Source organism: Chinchilla lanigera, unplaced genomic scaffold (genome assembly GCF_000276665.1).
Source record: "Chinchilla lanigera isolate Chin_1 unplaced genomic scaffold, ChiLan1.0 scaffold00031, whole genome shotgun sequence".
Lineage (NCBI taxonomy): Eukaryota > Metazoa > Chordata > Mammalia > Rodentia > Chinchillidae > Chinchilla > Chinchilla lanigera.
The window spans coordinates 12,749,926-12,776,979 of NW_004955432.1; the positions used below are offsets into that span (position 1 = coordinate 12,749,926).

At 41.2% G+C, this 27,054-nt stretch overlaps 1 protein-coding gene across 1 annotated transcript in view; it reads right to left on the reverse strand.

The window, feature by feature from the left end:
• Positions 1–27,054, reverse strand: part of Slc25a13 (solute carrier family 25 (aspartate/glutamate carrier), member 13) — a gene marked incomplete at its 3' end in the record, with an annotated part of 103,055 nt that overhangs the window by 64,673 nt on the left and 11,328 nt on the right. The window contains 5 exon segments of the mRNA XM_013515919.1: positions 2,855–2,939; positions 3,142–3,235; positions 3,985–4,123; positions 6,336–6,482; positions 20,124–20,263. Coding sequence (XP_013371373.1) covers positions 2,855–2,939; positions 3,142–3,235; positions 3,985–4,123; positions 6,336–6,482; positions 20,124–20,263 — 605 coding nt within the window.

The following is a 27,054-nucleotide window of genomic DNA, read 5'->3' on the forward strand; positions in this document are numbered from 1 at the left end:
ATGATAAAAATGCAGTACTCGTTTAAAAGCAAAATTTCCTAGTGACCATAAGAAGGGATTATTTAAAATATAATGCTGTAATTTTAAATGAAAATGTGTCATTAAAATTGGTTTTGTTTTGTCTTTTTGAGACAAGGTCTCACTTTGGGAGTTCAGGCTGGCCTTGAATTCACTGAAGTAGCCCAGGCTGGCCTCGAACTTGCAGTGATCCTCCTGTCTCCACCCCTCCACCGCCCAATGCTGGAACAACAGGCATGTACTACCACAGCCAGCTTAAAACGGTATTGTTAAAGGACAGCTTATGTTCGTGAAAATGTTCATAAGCTACCATACATGAAAACCAGCTAAATAAAGCATGGTAGGCAGTATAATTCTCTTTACCTTTTAACTTATAATTTTTTAGGCTTTAAAAATTTCTTTAAGACTGTGTAACATAGTCATTTTAATTAAAATTATTTGTATATATATGCATATACAATTAACACTAACGTTTTATCCCCTTCACTACCCACGATATTCAAAATGTTTGTGGTGACTATAAATATTACAAATGATTAAAAAAAAAAATATTACAAATGATTGCTACGTTTTCCTCCGCTTTGCCCATCTTTCCAAAATTCCTACTTCAGGAAGTTATTGCTGTTCTTTTGACCTCTATTATCTTTAGTGTTTCTGAGACCAGAAGATTTTAGAGTATTGCACTTCTCTGCTTGCATAAATAAAATAATAATTTTATGTCACACAGAGTTGTCAAATAAGGGTGACACACAGTCAATGCTTAATAAATACCTGTTGAATGAATAAATACATTCAACAAAATTTGTTTTTCCAAAGTCTTGATAATTAAAATCAGTGAACAATGAAAATAATCACCAGCCCTAGCTATCAACCCACTGAATTTTAGCTGCTGTCACTGTAACACAATTCTAATACAATGGGATGATTTAGAATCTCCTTCAAAGTCATCTGGCTGAAAATAGCTTTACATAGGGATATGTATTTCTATGAATGTGAAACATTTCCTCTGTAAATTCCAGGGGCTGTTTCCCATTCTGTCTGTGCAGAGATGGGGATCAGCAGCATCTTCATTGTGACAGACATATCCAAAAGAGAAGCACTACTTTATTAATGTCGATAAAAATATGCAATACTTAGAAATATTCTGGCATTGAAATAATGAGTGAAAAATACCCTGAAAGTAATGACGGAGAGGAATGTACCATCGCCACCAATTCCTCATCTGGAGACAAATGCAATCCCAGACTTTCATTTAACTTTTCAGATGCGAGAAACACAGTGTGTTCTTCAAATGACTCGAGACAGACTCCTCCCGCTTCACTCCTCTGTGGAGGACAAACGCTCCGAGGGCTGCCTGGGGTTGGGACAAGCACACTCCCCCGCAGGTGGATGACCTCCCTCGCTTGAATCTGTTAGGCCCAGTGGGGCTCATGCAGTAAAAAGCACACTGTATTCCAGGAAGGCCTGTGAATTGCTCTAAACCTCTAAGCAGCAGCCAATCATTTCCTGCTGTAAATCTCATCAAACTAGCCTAACCCTTTTGTGGCCAGTATGGACAAGCGTCCATTACAAACTCTCCAAAGCGGCAAAGGGAGTAAGGGCAAATGGTGGGAGACGACTGCCAGCTGGAGAACGAGAGCCCTAACCCAAAATCTGCTTGCTTAATCCCCAAATTTCTACCATAGTCGGTGTCATACAGACAAAGAGATAATCATCTCATAAGCATTGTTTAGAATCAAAGGGAGGGAAAGGAACGTTGCTTCCACCTCTGGACGTGATTATACAGCTCTTTCTCCTGCACTGAGGGAAATCAGCTTCCTCTTTTAACCACAGCCAGCTGGGTTGCAGAGGTGCCTCGTTAGGCTTTACTGAGCACACACCCACTACCCTGACTTACATGCTGCACACAAAATTCGCTGCTGCCTTTGGGTGGGAAGGAGCTAAAAGGAGGGGGTCCTGGCTCCAGGCCTGACAGTCCTAAAAATGTAGCCCGCATCAACCCATTGTGGTCAAACTGGCGTCTCTGTACAGACCCAGAGCCCCAAGCCAAGAACAGCGAGGTCTCAGAGGATTCAGAGATGGCTTTGCCTTAAAGGAGGTATTTTTCTAAAAACGACACTCTGTCTGTGAGGGGATTTATTTTACAAATGCTGTGCAAACACAACACACGTTCTGAAGGCTTTTCTTCTCTAAGCCTGACCAACAGAGTCGAGCAAGAGTTAAACGAGGAGGTACCGTGTCTTAAGTTTTGGACTCCCTTAACTTCAAGAGATTGGTTTCTGTTAACCATAAAATAAAATTTAACATTCCTAAAATTGTTTCCACATAACTTATGAATCTTTTCATAGAGAAAATAGGTCTAAAAGCCTTCAAACTACGACTCCAGACTAAACAAAATTATCTCGTTTTGATAGTCAGAAAAACAGAAGGCACGGCAGTCAGACAGCGCGCTGACAGAGAGCCACTCTGCAGAAAGAGATGGCTTTCATTTAGCAATGCACAGGGGCGGACAGGGACAGGGACACCAACCCGGGGCTGCCCCCCACATCCTTCAACTTGAGGTTTAGGGAAGAACTGATCTACACATTTTGGGAGTATCCGGCTTCCAGTGCATGAGAAAATCAACCCATCCTTGAAAGAAAGAAACAAATGGCAATATCCGCGCATCAGAAGGTCTCTAAGTAATGTCTCTTCTCAGCCTTCTAAAATGATCTGGATTTGGGTTGCAGGATGGAAAACTGTAAGTCAGATACCAGTACTAGAAAGGCAAGAGCTGGTGAAAAGGGGCTCGGGCGTCTCACTAACGGAAGAGTAGCAATCTGTTCCCTCCACTCACCTGCCTCTGGGCCTCAGCCAAGTTGAAGGGCAGAGTTCCCTCTTCCAGAGGGGCGATTCGCTCAATATCTGCTAAAGTCATTCGTCTGTGGGGAAAACAAGGGCAAGCAGCAACGAAAGAGAATTTATTAAGTTTAAATTATGGAATTGTGAAGTGTCCATTTTGTCATTTACCATATTTGGGTGTTGCCTTTCAGTTGGCTTCTTTTTCTCCTGATCGCTGTCCTCCTCCCACCCCTACCTCCTAGCCTCCTTTTATTAAGCTAATTAAAAAAAAAGCCAACTTACCCTCTTGGCTCATATAAATCTGCTAACTGAAACAAGATGTCTACTTCCATGGGTGTAACCTGACCAAATTTCTGAGCTGCCAGAACAAACTCCTCTGTATGGAAAAAAGTTAAAAGGAGAAGATTGAAGAAGGAATGGCATTAAATTCAGGGTAAACTCAAAGGCACTAGAATAAGTGAACATCACAAAACTTCATTATTATCAGTCACAGAATCCAAGTAAACCCGAACAGGGGGAGAATTTCTGCAGTTCTGTCATTCCCTTGGGAAGAGCATGCAGACTGCTTCCAGCATTCCGCCTCGAGCTCAGTGTCGTCTGAGCAAACGACACAGGGTGTTTTCAGATGTCAGTGCAAGAACAATCAGCAAGCAAGCACATACGAAGCTTTACACGCACAGATCCCAAGCATGTAAATTCTTAGGTGGAATTCCTAAGTGCATTCTCTGTTTTAAGGACAAAAAGCCCATTAAACATAATACAGCATCTTGCTCAAGTTCCTAGATAACTTACACGGTCTTCAATACAAGTTTGTGGAATTCCTCATGTAATTTGGAAGGGCACGTTAGAGGCTGTCAATTGAGCTCAAGTTCTAGCAAGGTCTGAAAATATTTAAGAAACTTTACATATTTTTCTAGTTCAAATGCTGTCTTCAGTTTATTTAAAACTTGGTGAGGACTGTTTTGTTTGTCTGATCAAAGGGTGGAGGCCACACATACCATCTGGTTAGTATGTACGAGTGTGAATGGAACAGAAAGATCTATAACATATATATACTCCTGGGCGTCTCCTTCTCTCTCTCCCCACCACGCTTGCCGGCAAGAATTCAGATATACTCTCACTCACCCTTGGTGACTTCCACATCTTTCCTGGTGCCAGCCAAAGTGCTGTAGATCTTTCTAATGAGTTCCATGTTGTTAAGAAGCGAATTAAATCCATTAAAATAGGAGAAACTAACTTGATGCGATGTGGTACCTCCAGCAGCCTTGGTAAATTGGGAATAGGAGAGAGAAGAAAAAAGAAGATTTATAGGTGAAGAAGATTCGGAAATACATATTATATCTAATGCTAGCTGGGAAGTAATCAAGAATGTATGTATAAGAAGACATGACTGTTAAGTATTTTTCTTTCATATTAAAATAAAAGAAAGCTATAAATATTTTCTAAAAGTAACTGAAACTAATCATGACCAGAACTTGTACTTTCCACATACAACCCCCAGAAAACTAAATAAATACATGTGTAGGATTTTAACAAGATCAGTAGTAATTTACAGAGTTCGAATTTCAAATGGAAATGTTTTATAAGTTGGTTTATTTCATCTAATGAGCAAATCTTAAAGGCTTACACATACAAAAGTAAATTATACACATGCATATGCTTACACAGGCGAAGGTGTGTATCAATGTAATCACGCTGTGAAAGTGGTTATCTAATATTAATATAAAGAATTGTCCAACACCTTACAACCAGCAATAAATAATCATTTAAGTACAGACTTTACTTTGGTGGGATCTTTAACCGAGAAGCATATTATGGTAAAAATACGAGATGTCATACGCTTGAATGGGGGTTAAGACTGGTCAGGATTCTGTTAATCAAAATTTTTAAGAAGCCATATTTCTTCACAGGGGACCAGGGAAAGAGACAGAATGTCCATTATGCATGGAACTTCAGTCTGAGGTTTCAAAATCTATCTTCCCCTAACAAGGCAAAATATTTTTATTATGAAAACACTTCTTTATAAGGTAACAACCCTCATAAATCTTCACTTCGTAATCATTTAAAATAGCTGATGCACGATTTAGTATGGAGCAGGAACGCGGGGCCAAGGAAAGGAGCTAGAGTAACACTGTGGCAGGGAGGAAAAGGCCAGGTCTGAAGGCCACGTCTACAGAAAGAAGCAACCCAAAACAACAATGCGGGAGAGTGATGAGTTCTTACACATGGTGAGCATGGTGAGAAAGCCATCTGGTAGTAAAACACTTGGTCTTCTACCTGGGATTAGCAAAAGGGAAGCTACCACTGGCAAGCGGTTCCCAAACCTGAGTGACATCATCAGAATCCTCTAGAATCTTTCCAAACATTCTAAAGAGCTCACTACCTATAGGCAGTGAAGACCAAGCCTAGAACACACCTAGAATCTATATTCGCAAGAAGCACCCTGATGATTCCGGTGCTCCGCGACCAATGGTTGGGAATCACCCTGCAGATGGTACAGGGCACCCCAGGGCCTCTGAGGAAGGGCAACAGCTGGACACCCTTTGGGAGGGAGGCTCCATGACCCAGGACAGCATCACCCTGCTCGCCACAGGTGCTACTGCAAGCTTCAACACACATATGGAGAATGAGTGAACCAATCCAAGGTTTCTGCTCTGCTCCCTACTGTAACAAACAGTACATACGTGTGAGCTTTTTCTTTGTGCCCTAAAGAGCAGGCGAGAAGATCAGTACTTGACATACCTCAAAATAAACGTGATCACTGATTTGTTTTTCCTTTTCTCTTTAACCAGTTAATATAATTAGTCTCCCGTATCTATTGGTTCTATATCCATGGGTTCAATTCAACTAACCGCAGATTGGAAGATTTGAGGGGAAAATTGCCTCTGTACTGAATACATGTACTTCCGCCCCTTTTTATTCCCTAAACACTACAGAAGAACCACTAATCACATTACATTTACATTGTATTTGTGATTTTAAATAATCTAAAGATGGTTTAAAGTATCAAGAAGATAGGCACAGGTCATATGCAAAGACTATGTCATTTTATGTAAATGAGTTGAGCATTTGCAGATTAGAATACAGGGTTTCCAGAACCAGTTCCCCAGAGGCACCATGGGACCACTGTACATTTTTCTAAGATATTCCATCTAATCCACACCACAAATTAACTCATCTATTAAAACTAGCCAAAATATACTTGTTTGTAAGCTTGATAATAAAAGCAATCATGAGGGGCTGGGGATTTAGCTCAGCAGCACAGTGTCTGCCTGGCAAGCGCAAGGTTGTGAGTTCGATTCCCGGTACAGGAAAAAAAAAAAAAATGAAAGCAATCATGATAAGAAAACATTTAAATATTTTAAACAGAAAAAAACCCCTACATAATTTATAAGACTTGCTCGTTATAATCCCTTATTTACTTAGCTTAAACCGGGTAGAACAAATTATTTCCTTAGGGCCAAGTCACAACTTACAGCTACTAAACATTCTTCTACAAATGGCGTCAAGACGTGGGGGCGGATGGTGACCATGATGTTGTGAAAGTCGATGGCTGTGACTCGTCCCATCTTGGCGCTGTCACGCTGCACAAACGCTTGTTTTGCATGCTCCAGTTGTATTTCCTACAAATGCAAAGGCGAGACACTTAAATTTTGTTTCTTACTTAATTACGACAAATGACTGTTCATTTTCAAAATGGGCTGAAGAAATGTAGACTACATCCTGATTGAATAAGCCCCGGCTTGTAGCTTATTGGGGTCCCTAAGCTACCATCTTCTTCTTCGAGAGAGAACGTTGGTCAAATCACTGAACATCTCTTGAGAAAGTGCGCCTCATTTTAAATTTCCAACCCAGGAAACCAAACTGCTTCCATTCTGCAACAATTTGAACCACAAAGGTAATGAAAGCTGGAGTCAAGTTTGGTAGGTTCAAGGATCTGGCCACATCCAGCCGAGATAAAACAGACTCAAAGAAAAAGCATGTAGGAAGATTAACCTCTAGCCAAGGAAGAGCAGCTCTTAAGTATGACGCAACAACAAATTAAGAGGGGTCTTTCCTGGAATATGCTATTCCTGTAACAAAGGGTTTCTCAGCCTGGCACTACTGACGTTTTGGGCAGGTCAAGCCTCTGTTATGAGAAGCTGTCCTACGCTTGCCCTCCCCGCTTGCTTCTAGAGGCAGGTAACCCCTTCCCTCCCAAGGTTCTGCCATTCACGAATGACTTGGAGAGAACCACACAGGTTGAGAACTGCTGCTCTGAAATAAGGAGCTGGACAACATGTGGATCAGAGGCACAAAACCGTACCCTCCGGATACAGATTTAATTCATATGATCTGAGGTAAGAATGTGTACTCATAGAGCTCTGCGACTATTCCCAGGGAGTAAGTGCCTACACAAAACCGAATCTGGCTTCCGCTGGAAGCTCACTATGCTCCACACAGCAGAAGCACCCCCTCTGCAGAGCGCATTTCAGCGTCTTTCCCAGGACACTCTGCCTCCTGCCCAACAGGCCCTTAGAGAGAAAGCTAATTTCTCTGCAATTAAAAAGTATCACTGAAGTGGCTCTCAAGGATTTCAAATTACTTAAATGAAATTAGTTTTTATTACATGATATTAAGGAATTAATTTTGTAACTCTGGTGAGCTAATAACTTCTAAATGTATAAAGATTAATGTCCTTATGAATGTGTGACAACTGACATATAAGAGAAATGATATGCTCTCAAGTATTTTGTGTCCCTCTTCTTGCTACACATAGGTGGGAAGATGAAATAGCTTGACGAAATACTGAACAAGACTGAAGCTAGGTACAGAGCACACGGGGAAGCGTTATACTGTCCTTCTCCTCTACTCTCCCGTAGTCTGAAAAGTGTAATTATAAGAGTTAGGAATAAACAATACATAAAACTCAGAGCCTTCAGAAGTCTCTGTGCTACAGGACTTGTCCCTGCGGCCTTCTAGGGTGGAACGCACTCGCTCCTTGAATGGGCAGTGTCCGGCAGTCCTCTGCCCGGAGGACTCGTCACTCTGCTTCTGAAGCGAAGTGCTCCTTGCCAAGTCCTCAGAGATCCCTTGTGAGTTAAGGCTTGACTTCCACATCAAACCTCCCACTCATACCTGCCGGACCAAAATTTGTAACTACTTATAGAACGTACCCTGGGAGTACCTCATAAAGGCCATAAAACTACACATCGCTAAGCCCACTATGACGGTGTCTCCCACCTGACACTCAAAGCTGGTCCCTAGTCCGTGTTATTTGCGTAGGTTTTCTGGTCACCTCACCTAAAAAACTTTCAACTCTTCAAGCTTCCTTTTTCCCAAGAGAAAACCAGAGACCAAGTTATATCTTGGGCCCTTGAAATTTTGCTCAAAGCATCTTTTCCTTTTGTGCCAGTGCTACTGGTTCAGGGCCTCCTCAGGCCTTGTCTGAATTACCACTACGGCCTCAGCCATCAGCCTGGAGCGTCTCCACCACCTGTGCGGTCTGCCTTGCCCACATCAAGGCACCTTTCAGAACGGCAGATCGGACCTCTACCTTCTCTGCAGAAAGCTCTGCTGGTCCTTCATCGTGAGACCTATCTGCAGTCCAGGGCACTTGAGACTCTACAGGAACTACGCTCAGCCTGTCTCCCACCACCCGCCCCGTGTCCAGTCCTGCTCCCACACATACAATAAACACAGCAAAGCGTTCTTGAAAGTCACTGCCCTGAGTCCACGTGACCCCCCGCATGAACCTCATATAAGACCTGTCTTACTGCTTCTCACATTAGATCTTTGTTGACATTCTTGTTGTCCTACTGTCTTTGCCAGGGAAAAGGGATTCTGCCTTGTTTCTGCGTCTCTCGCTTATGCTGCTGGGGTAGAATGGTTGAGGTACAGCCAGCACTCATATGACAGCTATTATTATCAGTGATCGGCAGCCTATAAAACCAACTGTATAAACAAATTTCAATCTATTGAACAAAACAGGGTTCTCTGTATGACTGCCTCCAATTCAAGAAGGAAGGAACTGTTAAACACCCTAGAGTGAGAAATGACCACAGTATGTATTCAATTGAAAGTAAATTGAATTGAAAGTTTCCTCCAAATTGCTAGAGCCAATGCTTCAGCTATCTCTCCACAATACCAGAGGTATGTTCAGTCATTTATCGTTTTCCCTAGTTTATAAACTCGGAGTCTTAGCCGCCTTCAGAGCATTACAAGCATCACAGTCCTTGGCCACTCCATCTCCACAGAAAGCAAGAAGCCAGAACGCTAAGCCCAGCCTACCTAGCATGCCAAGTTGAAAAGAGAATGTCATAGTGGGGGCCACCGCTCACACTGCAGGACGAGCATGTGTCACAGGGACAGTACATATTCCTGTGCCTACACTAGTCTTTTTTATTTTTTTTTTAATTGAGAGGAAATCTTTCTATGTTGTCCAGGCTGGCCTTGAACTTGTGAACCTCTTGCCTCATTATCCTGCGTGCTGGGAACAGAGGTGTGCACCATGACAACTACCTACATTTTCCTGATTAAATTATTTACTAGCTGGGACCGTGTGATCGTGCAATAAAAGAGCTGTTTTCACTCTGATGATGAACAACTTGAGAATACAGTTCCAACACCTCTTAAAGATTAAAGATATTCAACTCCATGCAGAACAACAAGCTGGATCTATGTAGTTCTCTCACTAGTAGCATAGAGTGGAAACACTCAGGTGGTTTCCAAACTGTATAGTACATTATTGAAGGTACAGGCTTTGCCATCTTCTGTGGCTTGCTAATTATGTCATGGCTGTTTCTTAATGTGCATAAAGAAATGAAACTATCATCACTGCCAGTACAACTGCAATGATGACCTGTTATGCAGCAGACACGGTCCTAAAGTGCTTTATAAACATTAACACATTCTGTACTCACAGCAACTCTCTGTGGCGGCTTTATCACGAACCTCGCTGAGGAAACAGCGCTCCCTCTCCCTCCCCACACTGTATGGGAGGTCAGTGCTACTGTTACAGATTTGAGTAAGTCACGTATGTGACACGTAGGATTCTGCAGACCTGTGGACAGACAGAAGCTGCATTTGCTTTTAAGTTACTGTTAATGCTCTCTAGATTTTGCTGTTGCCTATTTTCATGGGAAAACGATGTCATTTCCCAAACGTTTTCCACTACAGCAAAAAACTATGCACCTAGATCGCCAGGTCCTCTCTGCTAACAGTTACAGAGAACATGGGAGAGAAAGCAAATTTAACAGACTTCTCCGGTCCTTACACACTTTTTGCTCTTTCAGCCTCAAGAGACTGAGGAAAACAAAGAGGCCTGTGGAACTACAGTTCAGTAACTCTAAATATTTTATTCAAGAGTTTGTTGTTTTTTAAATAAATTCCCAGGCTCGCTACTTATGGCACAGCGAATTGAAATCAAAGCTCTCATGGGCAGCTTCATGGCTGTTTAAGAAAAACCCAATGTATATAAAGGGCTACTAAAAGACTGATGGTTCCTAGATGTGAACCCAGAAGGATTAAAACTGGGACCTAGAACTTCTACTGCACAGGGAATACAGCATATGTCAAACAACACTCATCCGGTAAGCAGAGGGGACCAGAACAGGCAAACAAGTTCTATGCACGGGGCCAGGAGCACAATGGGAGAAGCAACTGTTACACGCAAGTATTCAAAGGTTAAAAAACTACGGGGTTAAAAAAAATGTTAGGCTGCCTCTCTGTAGTTCTTTCTTAAAAAAAAAAAAAAAAAAAATCAATGGAAAGGAAGTACTGGGCCAGGTTTTTGCACAATACACTGGAGTATTAACCTATAAAATTACTAAGCAATCAAGCCAGCTACTTTGCAGAGTTGCAGGTTCCACGTCACTGGAAATGTCTGTTCAACCATGGACTCAGGGACGTACGTCAAGGGTTTCCTTTGTTTTCAGCAGGGGGTCAGGGGAAGCACTGTTATGGCGACAACAGCATGCATCGTGGGGCAGGGATGGTGGTGCAGTCATGCGGTGTAGCCTGGGAGAACTCAGGCGATCATGTTTGTGTCTCAGGCTGGAGTTCTTCCTCCACAGAGCAGGCATAGCAACACTCGCTGGAAAGGCTAAAAGTTACGCATGACAGGCATTTAGTAAGTGGCAGCTTTCATTTTTGTCAAGGTGAAAGGTTTTATAACCTAAAAGTCCTTTCTACTATGGAAGAAGGGTTCCGTTAAGTCACTGTGAACTAGCCACAGGAACAGAAGATCCACCTCAGACGGGGGAGAACAGTAACAGTTGAAGGCTTAAATACTTATGTAGGCCCCAAGCTATGCCAAGAATTTCAATGACAGCATTTTATTCAGGCCTCACGATAACTCCGAGAAGGAATTCTCATCATTATCTGTACAGAGAGACACCTGCCGCTCAAGAAGGTTACATAACTGGCCTAAAAATCACACAGCACAGAAGCAGTAGAGCTGAGATCTATACTCAGGAAAGTCTGCTCTCAGAACTGAGATTCTTCACTGCTGACTCATCCAGCCTGGGGCAAAATCATAAATGAGGGGACCAGAAGCAGGTATGGATAGGTAACAGGAAGAGAGAATGCAAGAAAAGTTTTGATGGTAAGTTGAATGCTATAAAAATGAAGCCATATGTATCTTAAAGAATTCTCATCTTGAAGGATAGGGGAGACAGGAGAATCTACCACAGCGGGAAATACTTAAGGGGAAAGAGATGAAGTGGTTGACCACAATGAAAAACCTGGAGTGAGATGAGTTGAAATTATAAACAAAAGTTAAGCTCTTCACAAAAGAAGGCTAGAGGTACAGGCAGAAATGTAAATCTGGAAAATTTAGATGATAAGCTTTTAGGGGGAAAAAAGCCCAAAAGATTAACCTTTACCAAGTGTTGAGTGCATGATAGGCCCCGCGACTGTGGTGTTTTCCTGCTTCCCCACTTAGAACTCTCCCAGCCCCGGCAGGAGGGTGCTTCTAGGGAAGCCTACCAAAAAACCAGAATAGTTGTCACAGAAAGAGATGAGATTGCTCTGCAGTGCCTATAAAGAGCAAGCAACACAAACTGAACTGATACCTGAGTGAGTGAGTACACAGAACGAAGCCAAGGGCCTGAGAGATGGGAAAATGCAGAGCTGGGAAGACAGACTGCCCTGCAAACAGAGCTCTTCTCAGTGCTGGGCGGGGGCTTGCTAAGTGCTGCTGGTGGGGACGGCTCCTAGGGAAGGGAAAGGTCCCTCCTACCACCTCGGCCAGAAGGTCCCAGGGCAAGAAGCTCTCAGGTCGTTGTGTTTGAGCTCTGGAAAGGAGGCCCCATTTCTCTCCAGTATTTGCCAGTGAACTGTTTTCTGTTCCCTGTATTCTGGTGCATGATGATTAATGGAATAGGCTTTTATTATAGCAGTTTCGAACTACTTCAACACACCCATTCAGATTGCTGTCAGAAAAAAAAATAAAACTCTTCAAAATTGCTAGCTGTACAGAAATAAACATATATAGGGGTTACACTGCTTTAGGTCTAACATTCATGCTTCTAATAGTTCCAGCCCTGTCATTTCCGTAATAATCTCCAATTTTAAAGTGGTTATATTTTGAATGTAAAAAATTCTTTCCAACTCTATTCAGACATGCAAGTTCATGCTTAAGTCTGAGAACAATTTGTCAGAAAAAAAAGGCCCTCGAAATAAGCAGCAGATCCAGATGAGGTATATTATAAATCTAAGAGCATTAAAAAAAAATTCCAGTTAATATGCATTTTTGCGTTTTGAAATTTTAAAAAAATCTAAAATTTTAATTAAAAGCAGACTGATAAGAAATCATTCAAAATATTCCTTTTCAGGTGTAGAAGAACGCTGCACTAGATGCATGCAATTGCTTCTTAAAACAAAGCACAAAAATGTACAAAGGGTTGCTTTAAAAATGCGGTATCACTGTTAGCTCCATTTCAAATAAATTCTGTATCATATCAAATATTTGAACCTGTATACTATTTAATACGTAAGCACACACTTTGTTTTTATGATCTTTTGCTAATTCGGAGAAAACATTTGAATTAAGATAAAAAGCCACATGTTTTATAACACAGTAAAACTGGAACTTAGCAACGAACTAAGTAAAGAGATAAGCGGCTCCTGTCTGTAACATTTTGCTGGGCTCCCCGTTCAGCCACGCAGGTCAGTTTCCAGCACGTAGGGGAAAATCTCACGCCCAGTTCATTGGGTGGGGCCTTTGCCTAAAAGCGTGGCTAGAAGCGGTATCGCAGATGGTTCTGTGTCACTCCAACACCGCGGCAGACACCAAGCACAGCTCTTCCATCTTGGTTTCATCGCTCGCCTGACCTGACGTTAAACTTCACCGGGGGCAGCGCTCGGAAAGGCCGTACAGACTCATTTCAGCAAGATGTTACCGTGCAAGCCTGCACAACAGGCCGCTCACAGGCCAGCGGGCTGACAGACACCACGGACAACCACACGATGTCCTGATTTCCTCTGCTGGAGAGTGAAAGTTTGCAATAGAAAGAGAACACGCCCTGCGTCTGCATGTCCAAGGGGCCGGGGTCACACATCTACCCGCCCATGGCAACCTAGCGATGGCTTCCACGGGACACAAAGCAGAACCCAAGCTACTGGAAGAGCTGGGAGTGAGCAGCACTAGCGTCCTGTCCTCCGTCTGAGACACCCGGTGATACCGCACTTGTGAAACAGTTCCAAAGCTGGATGATACTTCTGGTCCCACTGGGGAGCAGCATGAACGGCACGCACATGTTGCAAATGCAAATACGACTGCGATCCCTGGCTATTAAAGATCTGCTTTCTCTAAAGCAGATGACAAGCTACAGGGGAGGAGGATATAAATGATTCAGGCCACTCAGTCACAACAAAGAACCTTGTTCATTTTCCACTACCCTGTTTCAGCAGTTGTGGCTTCAGCAATTCTAAAGTGATTTTTTAAACCTGAAATCCTGTATTAATAAATACCAAAGCTTGAGAATTTTATGTTGCCACGGTTGAAGGCACATCTTCCTTTGTTTGGTGGTGGTGGTAGAGAGCGTTTTTATAAAAACATACACAGCCTTCTGCGTTGAAGCTTTTGCTGCACACCAAGACGTGATGAAAAACAGCACTGCAGTAAACCCCAAGTAAAGATGACTACACAGCCGTGACCGCAGCTCACCAGCAACGGCAAGTCTCGCTTCGAGAGTGCTGTGTGGCCACCCGCAGCATCTGGGAGCAGCCACTGCCAGCGCCCACTTTCCGGGACTCAGAACCTGAGAAACCAAAAGTTCCACGCGACACAGATCTGCGTGCCAGGCCAGACTGAAGTCACAGTAATGGTCCATCTGACCGAACAAATAGAACCCAAAGGGTCTGCTGCACAGACAGCGTGAGTTACACCTAGGCATCCACCAGAGCTGTACTGGGCTCCCGGGACCCACGGAGAAGGGTCCTTGCCAATACGAATGGCCAATCTGGGAGACCCAACATGGCGCAGCTTTATCAAGTACCACTCACGTCTCTTCTGATGTCTTTGTTTTGGTTTTTTTTTTTGGTTTTTGTTTTTTTTTCCGGTACCGGGAATCGAACTCATGACCTCACGCTTGCCAGGCAGGCGCTGTGCCGCTGAGCTAAATCCCCAGCCCCTTCTTCTGATATCTTACTCCTCTGACAAGAAGAGGACCTGAAGACAATGGTGATAAAACATGGAGTAAAATAGGGCTCTCTGTTGGGTCGGGTAGTCTTATTCTTAATCTGTGTCTAACGAAAAGACAAGAGAACACATTTTTAGACCCATTTCCTCTCCAGTCAATTATCCTGTCTCTTAGTTACAGGAATCTGGCCTCTTTATTAATTCAGAGCACTGTTAACTCCTTCATGATACCTCCTCCTAGAGCAATCGGAAGAAGTTCCCTGCATTTAAAAAAAAAAAAAAAAAATTCCTGGCTTTGTGAAATGGAGTACAGAATTCCATGGAAAAGCCCAAATTTACACAGGTAAGGCTCCTATAAAAGCAGCGTCGGAATTCCTAGTCACTGAGGAGAAGAGGCAAAGCTAGCAGAGCAATACACATGCAAACAGCTATCACATGTAAAGCACTTCTCTGCAGCCGCTACGTAAAACCTGTATGTCTTCCCGTGCTCCCTTTCTCAGTAAGTCCCGACTGTCTCCCACCTGCCCAGGCCTAAGCTGCACTAGCCAACCTTCACTTATGCAAATTCTTTACCGTTTCCTTCCTGTTAAATCACCAAGCCTTGTCACAACTCTCCCTTTAACAAACTCTCTTGAATCTATTTACTTTGGCTGGTCACTGAGACCGTCCAACCTAAACCATTTCGCTTTCAGAGCAGAGAATAATCAGCTGGTCTCTCGCTCTTTGGTTATGTCTTTCTCCACTTGATTTCCCACACAGCAGGCATAGTGAGCCTTCTGAAACACAATTCCAGTCAAGTCTGCCTCTACAGACTTCTCAGCCGCTTTAGGATAAAGACCTGGGGTTGGGTTTATGCTTTAAGCATTTAAGATTATGTAGTCCAGACAAACGTTTCTCAGAGTAATGTTCCTAGACCGTCTGGGACACCACAATTCAGGGTATTTACTGAAAGAGCAGTGTTATAGGCGCTATCCAGAAATACTGAATCAGAATCTTGGGAGCTGAGAGGCTTAGAACTCTGCATATTAAAATAAGCACCTCGGATAATTTACACTAAAATTTGAAAAAAAACTGCTAATAATTTAGGAAAATTAAATTCACCTTCTGTTCCACCTGTCTGATCTAGAACAAATCTAGAAAATTTCTCTAAGTTTCTATGTGTGTTTCTTTCACACAGAAGTAACAGTAACTTCCTTACTTAGCTTAATACCGAGGGTGATTATAAGGACAATTACAAGGAAAAGTAACAGCACTTTCTAAGCTGGAAAACACTACACGTGAGGCAGCTAACAGCAGTGTAGCTCTAGTTAATGAGAATACTGGGTTCGGCAGCAATCCTAGTTTTCTAGCCTGAGGATGGAGCCATTAGAAATCCCCTGTGTGCACATTATTTGCAAATTTTTAATAATTTTATGTGAAATATATACCAAGTATAAAACAGTACGGAGTATGACTGGAAATGACAGTAACTTGCGTCTGGCAATGAACGGGTACGCATCAGGAATGCCAGGTGTCCAACAATACAGTCTGTGCCCCCTGTTTAAGAATAGCCTCCCTCCAGGACCATAAAATAGGGCCAGAGCTATGGCACAGCGCCTGCCTGGCAAGCACAAGGTAGTGAGTTCAATTCCCGGTACCAAAAAAAAAAAAAGACCATGAAATAACTATCCTTAGCCTGGGTGCTGGAGAAAGTACAGTACAGTACTAACAGTATTACATTTTCAAATCGTTCTCACACCTATGATCTCATGCAAAAAGCCAAGATCTAGAGTAGCTGCCCCTTACCGCGTGGGGATACTACTTCTTTGGCTAGCTCATAAAAGCTCTCAGCCATTTCACCAGGAAATTACCTGTAAATGTAGAATTTTACTCTAGATTCTGTTTATTCTTTTGCATATAACAGGAGATAATGATAATCACATCTGGGGTACTGGAAGGTGCTACTATCAGAAAAAAAGTATTTAAAAAAAGTATATAACGTTACAAAGATAAGAAAGATACAGTTATTACTATTACATCTTTTTAAAAAGTGTCTCAGGACTGACGTAATAGGATAACTTGGCAAAAAAATGTTTAAGAGACCTTTCACTCTGTGCTTCAAAGTGCCCTGTGGCATCCATTCAATTAAAAAAGAATGGGCAAAGAAACAGATATTTCTCCAAAGAAGCTGTGTAAGCGGCCAAAGGACATTTGAGAAGATGTTAAACATCTTTACTTAGCAGAGAAATGCAAGTAAGATCACAAATAAGGTAACACTAAAAAGCGCTAATAAGAAAAGTCTGTCTTAACTGTAAAATGGGACAGGTAGCTAGATGACCTCATGCTTGTACCTGGCTCTTCAAGTTTGTATTTTGGATGGTTGCTGCTTTATATCCCTTTTAGGGTTTATGCTACAAACCCTTACAAATTTTGCTAAAAAATGCAAACTCATAGACTACGTCTTGTACGCCTGCACGCAATTTCTTCTCCTTTTGCTCTATCAGATGGATATAAACAGGATCAATCCCCAAGGCTGCCTGTACATCAGAAGCATTTCAAGAACTGCCCTTTCTGCACCTCGCAGTCCTCTGCACAAGGCTTCCTGACAAACACTGCATGCTCAAGAACATATGCTGAAATGAATGTTTTGTCTCACAAGTAATAATTATGGAACAAAAAATACTTCCACATAGGGGAGAGAGTTATAGTTAATATCACCTGTGAACTGAAGTTCCACCATGTACAGAAGAGAAAAATTTCTCCACACTGTTTTCTACCACTCTTAGTGTATCAAAATCCATTTTAAAACTAGTAACCCCCAAATTAAGAGTTTTATTCTAGAAGATGAGAGGAAAGGTACATGGAAAAGTTTACAAAACGTTTTAAAACTTGGCAGGGGTAGGGTGCCTCTGAGAGGCCAAGGCAGGAGGATCAAAAGTCTGAGCCTCACTTGGGCAGTCTAGCAACTTAGTGAAACCCTGACTTAACATAAAAATTTTAAAAATTTAATAAAGGGCTGGGGCTCTAGCTCAGTGTGAACTCCCTGGTTCAATCCTTACTGCAAAGACAAACAAACAAAAACCATTGAAAGTACATATACATTTAAAAAAAACCTTCACATTAATATAACTATTTACATTCTCACATCATTCACTGTCTAGAGTGAAAGAATCAGGCATAGAACACCACAGCAGATGAAGCAATATACGTGAAGGGACAACAGAAAAGCGGCCCTGCGCCCTTAGGAGTCCTTTCACACACTGAGGAACACGACTGCAGAACAGAGGCTTTGTGACCTTGTTACATGCTTAAGCACTATTGGTTGTATACACAATAAGGCAATTTTAGCTCAATGAATAGCAAATTGATTTACAACTTTACGAAATTTGTAAACAAAGTACAGAAAAAAGACACACCAGCTCATCAAGTAAGCAATGCCCATGACTGCCATAACCTTGGTGGGTGGGGACCTTATCCAGGTCATACAAAGATGAACAGGTAAACCAAGTAAGATCCTCACAGGTGCAGGGTGGTTTATAATACACTCCTATTAGATACAGGAAAACATTTATTGAACAGAGAAAAATTAGAACTTGCAAGGAACGATGCTGCCCACGAATCACAAACGTATGCGCACACACAAGCATGGTGACACGCATGCTGGCTGGAACCAGCCTCAGCTGCTCTCACACTCAGGCACCCAGAAACCATCAGCACTTCTGAGTGATCCCCACAGCGGCTCCTCTTCCTCCTCAGTGACAGGTAACAGCACGCACAGTGTAGCTCTTTCCCAGTTCAAATAGCTACGAATCTGCTTTTACAACCTTGGCGCCAGCCAGGAAGCTGGGGCCTGTGTGTCTGATCCCTGCCCTAGAGCAGAAAGGCGGTGGAGCGTGCATGCCTCACAAAGCGGAGATTAAATTTGCTCATATCTTTCAGAAGCTGTGTGCATCCAGAAAAGAGCTCTAAGGAAGCAAACGAGCATCTGAAGTAGAGGTCTGAAGCTCTATCTGCATTCAGAAAGGAGTTCAAAGGAAATAAACACAACAGGTGAAACACAAGGAAGTGACCCAAGGACAGACATCGTAAGTGGTATTCACAGGCAGTCACATAAACCTATGGTGATGTGTTTACCACTTCCCTAAGTCTAGGTCTGGATTGGGGCTCAAAAGGCCCTGGCCAAGATATTAACCACCAAAGCCATTTTAAGCTAGTAAAAGTTTAATGCTTCCATTCCGGATTCAAAGTCAAAATCATCATCCCATGCAGGACTCTGTGACGATTCCATCTGTCATCACCGAAGGAGACAAGTTTAAATGGATGCCCTACAAGCTGCAGCTGGGAACAGAACCAGTAATCCCGAAGTCTTCTAATCCTTGACTCTGGCTTCCCCGAATCTTTAGGAAGGCCTACGAGCTGCTGTGAGTGGTTTACAATCGACTCAATTCAGCATAATTGATACTTGCTTAAAGGGGGAAATGCGATCATCCTTACTATTGCTAACATCCCATTAAGACTAAAGTTAATTAGGCTGTATTCCATGAAGTCAATTTGAGGCATTTGTCTCAATAGCATTATTGTAATTATTCCTCATCAGAATGAATACCGCCTCCTACAGCGTGCCAACGTCCTGGGCAGACAGCAACAAAAAATCCAACAGCTTAACGTTTTGCTCGCCACCTAAAAAACACGTGTGTTTATAAAACGGACAACAGGAATTCACAGAAATTCACGTTTTAAAAAGAAAATGCAAAAGCAGGTTTAGGGTGTCTTGTTTTAAGTTTCCAAACATAAAAGCAAAAAAAAAAAAAATGACAAATATTATGTATCATTTATAAACAGTAACAAATGTGACTAAAGGCTCACACAGCAATTAAAACACTTTTTAAAATAATGCTTCAGGAGAAAAACTAAACGAATCATAAATATTATCTTCTGCTTGCATTATCAGTGCTCTAATCATATGATCTCAGTGAAAGAAAGGTGCAGACAGACAGGGGAAAGTGAACTTGGGAAGGTGCACACCAGGAATTTAGACAACTCCTTCAGAGATGCTCACGGGACACAGGTGTTCCAAAGCAGGCTGCACATTACGGCCACCTGAGACACTTCAAATGTCCATGTGCTCAGGCTCTACCCAGCCCCACTAAATCCAACTGTGGAGGCGCAACCAAGTCAACGACAGTTTTCAAAGCTCCCCAGGGGACCCCAGTACATCTAAATTTTGACACGCTGACCATCTCTAAAAGGCCTTGGGTAAAACAGTTCTATGGTGCAGTCACGGCTGGCACTGCTCGTTTCTCAGCAAAAAACAAAAGCTCAGTGCTGTACACAGCGGGGCCAGTCGTAAGTCCTAAGTTCACGCTTCAATTTTGCCCCTCCTGAGCCATGTGACCTTGAGGAAACCACGTGATGTTGTGGGGCCTCAACGTGTATTCCTTTCACACAGGAAGAAGTTCTACAAAATCTTTTAAGATCCTGTTTAATTTTACGGTTTCAACAGGCTAAGAGAAATACTTCTAAGCGGAGTAATTCTTGCCAGTGTTACAGAGTTTGCAGTAAATTACAGCTCAAGGCTCAACTTGAAGTCTCCTCTTTACATACAGTCTGATCCCACGTGTTTACTTAACCATCCACTCTAACTTTTCAGCGCTATACTCACCAGCAGAAACTGAGTGAATTCTGAGTAGGTCAGGTGCCTTTTTCTTTCTTTTCCAAAATGTAGCTGTACAAACTCTGAATCCCAGTTAAACGGAATATGCTGATGAATCGTGGTCTGTTCGAACACCTGCTTGACATCCTCTGAAAAGAGAAAAGTTGATCAGAACGAAGCAAGTCAGACATGATTCCATAGATAGTGCTATTCCTTCTTATAATAAAGTAAGTCCATTTTAAACACACAAACAGACTATAAGACTCCAGTAAAAATAAAAGCAAAAGGTTTCAGGGAAACAATCAAGAAATGAAAATAAATAATCACGCCAAAAGGGGGAGAATCAACTTGCACATACGCACACAGCCTAAAGGCAAAAGGAAATGGAAGTAAAAGGATACAGTTATTATCATCTCATTTACTCTGCTTCAAGGTGTATTTGTTGTTTTCTAGGAATAGGGGATAGAATCCAATTGCTAGTAGCAGGAAAAATATATCAGACACATATATAATATATGTAAAACTTAAAAATAGTCTCTATGAGCTATTAAAAAATTTTTGGAAGATTTAGAGATCAGTTATGAGCTGGAAGCACATAGCCAATACTCTTTGGGCCCTATATGAGCTTTCAAAAGTCAAAACTTTATCAAACTGCATTTGAAGACAAGACAGGAAGAAAAGTCAATGGCCAGATTCTGTAAATTTACAGCGCACTGGGGCGGGGTGGGTAGCGATTCAACTTGACAAAAGCTCTCAAATCATCCAAACAGTCCCGTTCAGATTGGGCAACCAAATGCTCTAGTGTTGAGCGGACTCAGGGCCTCTGTGTGGCCTCTCCGGTGGAACTGTGGGAGGACTAACAGGAAGGAGTATGGAGAGTCGTATCTTTCCAGTGCTTCGCCCTTTTATTTACCAGTATTCCTCTCCCTACAATCGTGTGTCTGGAGGCTCAAGGAAACAGAAATTACTATGGTAATGAATTTTGTCCCAGCTTTCACATTTTTAAGGGTACCCAACAAACATGCTCACTGTTAGGAGCGAACTCTGCCTGGTATGTTTTAACCCCTTTTGCTTTGACTTAAAAAGAAAGACAAGAAAAAAAGAAACTTTTAGTCCTCTAAACGTTGCCACAATCTCTGGCACACGTTTCTACTGTTTCCCCCAAATTTCTTTACTTCTGTCCTCATTTTACCCACAAGGCTTTTATTCCATGCTTTTGAAGTTGTCAGAAATGTATAAAGTCTTGTCATGAAGAAACAGCAACGCCTCCATCAGCATAAGGTTGGCTGTGTCTTTGAGTAGAACGGAAGTAAAAATCAGAATTACGCTGGGCATACATTTCACAAAAGGTGCCTGGAAACCTCCAGGGGGCCCGGATGGAGACAATGAAAGCTGTAAAAAGTGTAACCCTCCATTTCTCTGAACTTACTGTCTTCTCCACTTCTCTGGGGGGGGGGGGAGGGTGGGAAGAGCTAGAGTATAAGAAAAAACAGAATAAATCAAGAATTAGGACCGAAAAGAAACAGCGTGGGGGATATGCTTACACAGCATCCAACTAGGGGCTATAGAATGAATTAAGAAGCAGACTTTCTTCAACACTTGGGAAGAAATGCCAAACTAAAATTCCAACGACTTGGGCTCAACTTCTTCTACTAGCAGGAAGATGCTTTGAGCACTTACCATTGGCCATTACTGTAACAGCTGTCAGTCCTTAATGTCATGAAGCCAAACTTTCTCCAGCACCAAAACAACCTAACCCAGATAACCTGTGATTCCTTTCTAGCTCCTAACATCTATGCCTCTGCAGGGAGAGGCGCAACCGACTTCAACAAAGGCTCCCACAGTCTTATAATCTACACTGAGAAGTTACCGGGTGAGAAGCAATGTTATAATGATAAAGGTGTGGCCAAAAGAACAAAATAATCTGTTTATATCTTAAATAAAATTTTATGGTATAATCACATTTCAGAAAACAAAGAAAATATTAGACAAATAGGCAAGCAAAAATAGGTTGTGATTTATCCCTAGTTAACTTGAAGATTCCTCGCTGCTAAGCATTCTGGTGAAATGAAGTTTAAATGGAGTAACCACATGATAACTGTCAAATAAGGTCCTTTCTCCCTGACCTTCCCTTCTTGTCCCACAGAAAGTGACAGATGGCATTAACCGAACAGTCTAAAATCTAAGGCAGTTATTATTTGTTTTATTACCTATATGGCCTATAACTATACATACAAACAAAAATGAGGTGTAATTATTAAACATGAGTGAATGAATGTAAAATGGGTTTAATCCTAACCAATAATTTTATTTTTCCCTGTAATTAAAGTAACTACCACATGATGTTTACTTGAGGTCACATTTGAATACAAAACTTTGAACCTTTAATTGTGTATGGAATTTTTCCCACTATTCCAAGAACTGTCTTTTATGCAAACGCCTGCTTAAAGTACTGCAACTGAGTCACTGTGGATTGGAGTTATCACTAAAGAAAGCATCACTGGATTATAAATTCGAATGATCCTACTTGTTTAACGAAAAGGTGTCTTTCTATGGTATGTACACGTATGCCACTATATAAATGTGCACTTGCACATATTTATCATGTACCTTTTTTGCAAATAGACTATTAACCACTTGATTCTTCCACGTGGCTGGCACAGCGGCAGGCCCAGGACAACTGTCCCCTACGTACATTTTCACATAGGTGAGTCTCAGAAGGTTTACAATAGGCAGGGCAACAGGTTAAAGACAATGGTATTAACTTGTTCAGTGGCTACGGTTTCTGTGAAGTTTTTCAACAACCATTTCAAAACACTTCAGTAACAGTCTTACTTATTAAAACCCCCAGCTTCCTTCCTCGGCTGATTTTAAGTCTCTCCAGAAGCCAAAAATCTGCACTTCTTAAGCACAGGCCTGTAATCCCGGCACTCTAGGAGAGGGAGACAGAAGGATTACATTTTTGAGTCCAGTCTAAGCAATTTAGCCGTTTAATAAGACCCTGTCACAAAATTTTAAAAAATTTAAAAACAAGCAGAAAAAATCAAACCAAACCAAACCAAACTGAACTGAACCGAACCGTACCAAACCAAACTGAACATAACCAAACCATAACATAACTGAAGCTTGATTTGCTTCAAAAGAAATGAAGCTTTCTTCATAGTGTTGGTATCCACTGACAAACTGACAAACATAACACAACCCAAACCAACATAACACAACACAACAAAACAAAGCAAAACAAAACTACTCAACATAGCTAGTAGCAGATGCCTGTATTCCTAGCACTCTAGGAGCATCAGGCTGGTAGAAGATGAACTGCAAATGTGAGCCCACCCTAGGCAACTCAGTGACTTAGTAACAACCTGTTTCAAAATGAAAATAAAAAAATTTAGAAAGTACTGGGAATGTAGGTCAGTGTGAAAGCCCTGGGTTCCACTTCTAGTACAAAAGCAAACCAAACCAAAAAACAGATAAAACTCAACCTGACAGCCATTGCAGGTTTGCTCAAATGGACCTTCGATAGAGTTTGTCAGTGGATACCAACACTATGAAGAAAGCTTCATTTCTTTTGAAGCAAATCAAGCTTCAGTCACAGCCCTTTGACCCAAAGCCACGTGGGTCCCTGAGTTGGACAAATCCTGTTCCAGGCAGCCACAGACATTGCCATCAATAAAATATTAGAATATTTTTTAAACTCCAGGACTTGATACATTTATGGTGCAGGAAAGTCTGCTATGGAAAGAATACCTGGTGATGGTACTCAGTTAAAAAACAAAAAAATGCATAGAATTTGTTGTCTATCACTTGACACAAGTTCCACAAAACTTATTTTTCACTGTCTGACCTGTCCAATAGGATCGTTACTTAAACAGCGTAAGTGTGACAACCCACTCTAATTGGACAAACCAAAAGATATACAAAAGATGGGAGGACTGTTGGCAGAGAAACTTACCGATATTTCTATTCATTCTCACAGCTAATAAACTCTTTTAAAATATTAAGTCTTAGCCCTCTGGAAAACTCACATTTCCTCCAAAAATGTTTTATAGGCTCATAAGTCTCCACATATTTCCTTAGGCCCCAATAAGTCATTCTGAGACATTAGTTTTCTAAAATATTTGCCTGGAGGTTTATGAATAGAGACAACATCTATAAACCAAAATAAATAATCACAATGGGATACGGGCAGTCCCTCCTCACTTTGAAAGACACTGAAACACCACCTCAGGTTAATATTCTTTTGAGGAGACACAAATAGCTTTCTTCTCCAATGCTGTTTAAGGTTTCATCATGCCCAATGAGGGAATGAGAGGTTAAGAGTTCACCTCTCATCTTATAGTAGGAAAGTCAGAAAATTAAACAAACAAACAAAAAAGCAATTTTCAAGTCCAGTTTAGATCTGGCTCCTCTGGTAATTCCTTGAGCTTTACCGTGAAAGACTTGAGGAGTTGTCCTACCACTAAGGCTTCACCATTCCCATTCCCCATTGAAAAGAGGAATCTTTTCAATCAGGAGGTCTCTCCTGGTCTGAAACACAAAGTCTTAAAATCTTACCTCTGGATTGAGGTGACACAAAGCAATGACGCAAACTGAATTAGCACTAGAATGTAAGTACTGGATTAGAGTAGGTATATTTTGGGTCTACAGTCACATTCTTCTTAAGCTCAGTCAGACCTCCTGAAAGTGAAAAACAAACTAGAATGCTTATCTCTTAAAGCAGAATCACTGTTATTTCAGTCTTTGCCAAAAAACTGTATCTGAAAGATCTCTTTGCAAGATCATCAAATAATGGTGATATTATTTAAGACAAGACTTGACCAAAGAAGTGGAAGGATCTCTCTAAATTCACTTATGGGACCTTGCTTTCCCCAAAACTATGTCCATCTTAAAAGTCTACTGTATTTTTTTGTATCATAAAAAAGCAATTACAAAGTGGCAGCTGTTTCTTTCCTGAAGACAATTGCAAAAAGTCAACCAATTCCTCCCATGTTAAATTTCCTAGGCTACTGTGGATAGTTGTAGTAGAAAGAGCTGCAACTTTTAAAAGCTGGCTCAATATACATATACTGCCCTCTAGAAAACTGACCAGCTGAAATTACCACCAACGACAAAAAAATCCATTAGGAACTAGAAATGAGTTCAGAAATGTTGTAAGATAAAGGATAAGTACACAAAAATTTAAGACGTTTGAAATCAGCAGCCAAAAATGAAATTAACCCACTTATGCCAAAGATTGCATTTAAAATTTTTTTTTTGCATAAAATTCATATATGCTACCTAGAAAACTTCAAGAAACGAGAATCTGAAGAGGAAAAAAATCAATGAATATACTTAAAAACCCATGGAACCATACAGTTTAAATGAGTAAATTACATTTCAATAAAGCCGCTTTTACGAAACAACCCAGGGCTACCACAGATCCATGCCACAGATCTTCTTAACAGAAAAACAGCTTACACTGACTAAATTCTCTCATCTTTAAAGTGGAAGTAAAGTATCTATCTTAACGGGTTACTCTGCATCCCAGTACAATGCTTTACACGTAGAGGGTGATCAGTAAGATGCTAAAATTCTGAAACCTAAAGTCATCATTACACTGAAAATTATTATTTAGGCACCAAATATTTACCATGATACAAAAAAATCAGGCACAGTATGATTTGGAAATATCATAGTTTATACATTTCTCAAAAGGCAGTAATTTTCCTCAGATAGTTTAAATCCATCATTCTCCAAGTTCAAATACTAAAACTTGAAATGAAAAGTGATCAAAAACTACTTAATTTTCTATTATGTTTCTTAAAATACAAAATTAAGATAGATTAAGAACCTCCACTTTTTACTCTGAAGATCTTTCAGATCCTAGAAATACTTAATTGGCAAATTACTTGCACATGCCATTAAGTGGTTAGACTGAATTTGTTTCCACAAATTCTATGGGCTCTTATCCCTTAACCTCCAGCACACTATAATCTGAAATCATCAAGGTCTTCACTTATGCAAATTTTAAGTTCTTACATTTTTGTTTCCATACAGAGTCACTAAATGAAGGCACTTTAGTTCTAAAAGATTCACTTTTGGGAGGTGCCAATCCATGAAAACAAGTTTTCCACTGAAATAAGAAAAGATTCATCAAGCTACATTATCCCAAGCACTAAACCATAATATACTGCTCATGGATTCTGAAAAACTTCTATTAATACAATAAATACAAAAAGGGTGTCTGTTGAACATGTGGAGGGGCCACACTTTATTTCTGAACAGCTTCCTGCTTTTTCTAACACTTGCTAAATCCTCAACGAGAGTTGTGGTTTTAGCCTAAGGGAAATAATATTCCACCCTGCTGATATGGTTAACAACAGCTTATATGGTCATCGTCTTTTACGCAGGGAGCAAAAGACAAATTCTCGAATTCATGTTAAATAACATACTGGAGTAAGCGGATGCAGACCTGTCTACTACCGCATGCTCCAGTATCAAGGTTGCCATTTCAAACCCTCTTGACAAGTGCGCTTTTATATTAATCACAGTTAAGGGTCGAAGAGGAAAGAGATATTCTGGTTACAATTCAGACGCCCTCAAGGAAGTTATAGGGGGAAAATGGGTGCCACTGAAACAGAGCAAGCCCAGCAAAAGTACTTCACATTAAAACTGAGTTCTCTACAAGCTCCTATGAACTTTTTTATTACTATTCCAAACATGTACGTAGTGATACGTATCTTTCAAAAAATAAGCACACACATAGCTGAGCTAAATATGATACTGAAGCCATATATGCGAGGATATGTAAAAATTAAGGTTAATTTAAAACACTTCCAGCTTTTCACCAAGAGAGGAATGAAGCTCCCCTGGTTTAAGGCCATGTGGTCCAGGAGAGCACAGTACTGTCCTTCTAGTGCCCGAGACAAAGCTGTGTTTCCCATGAAACCAGTCACCT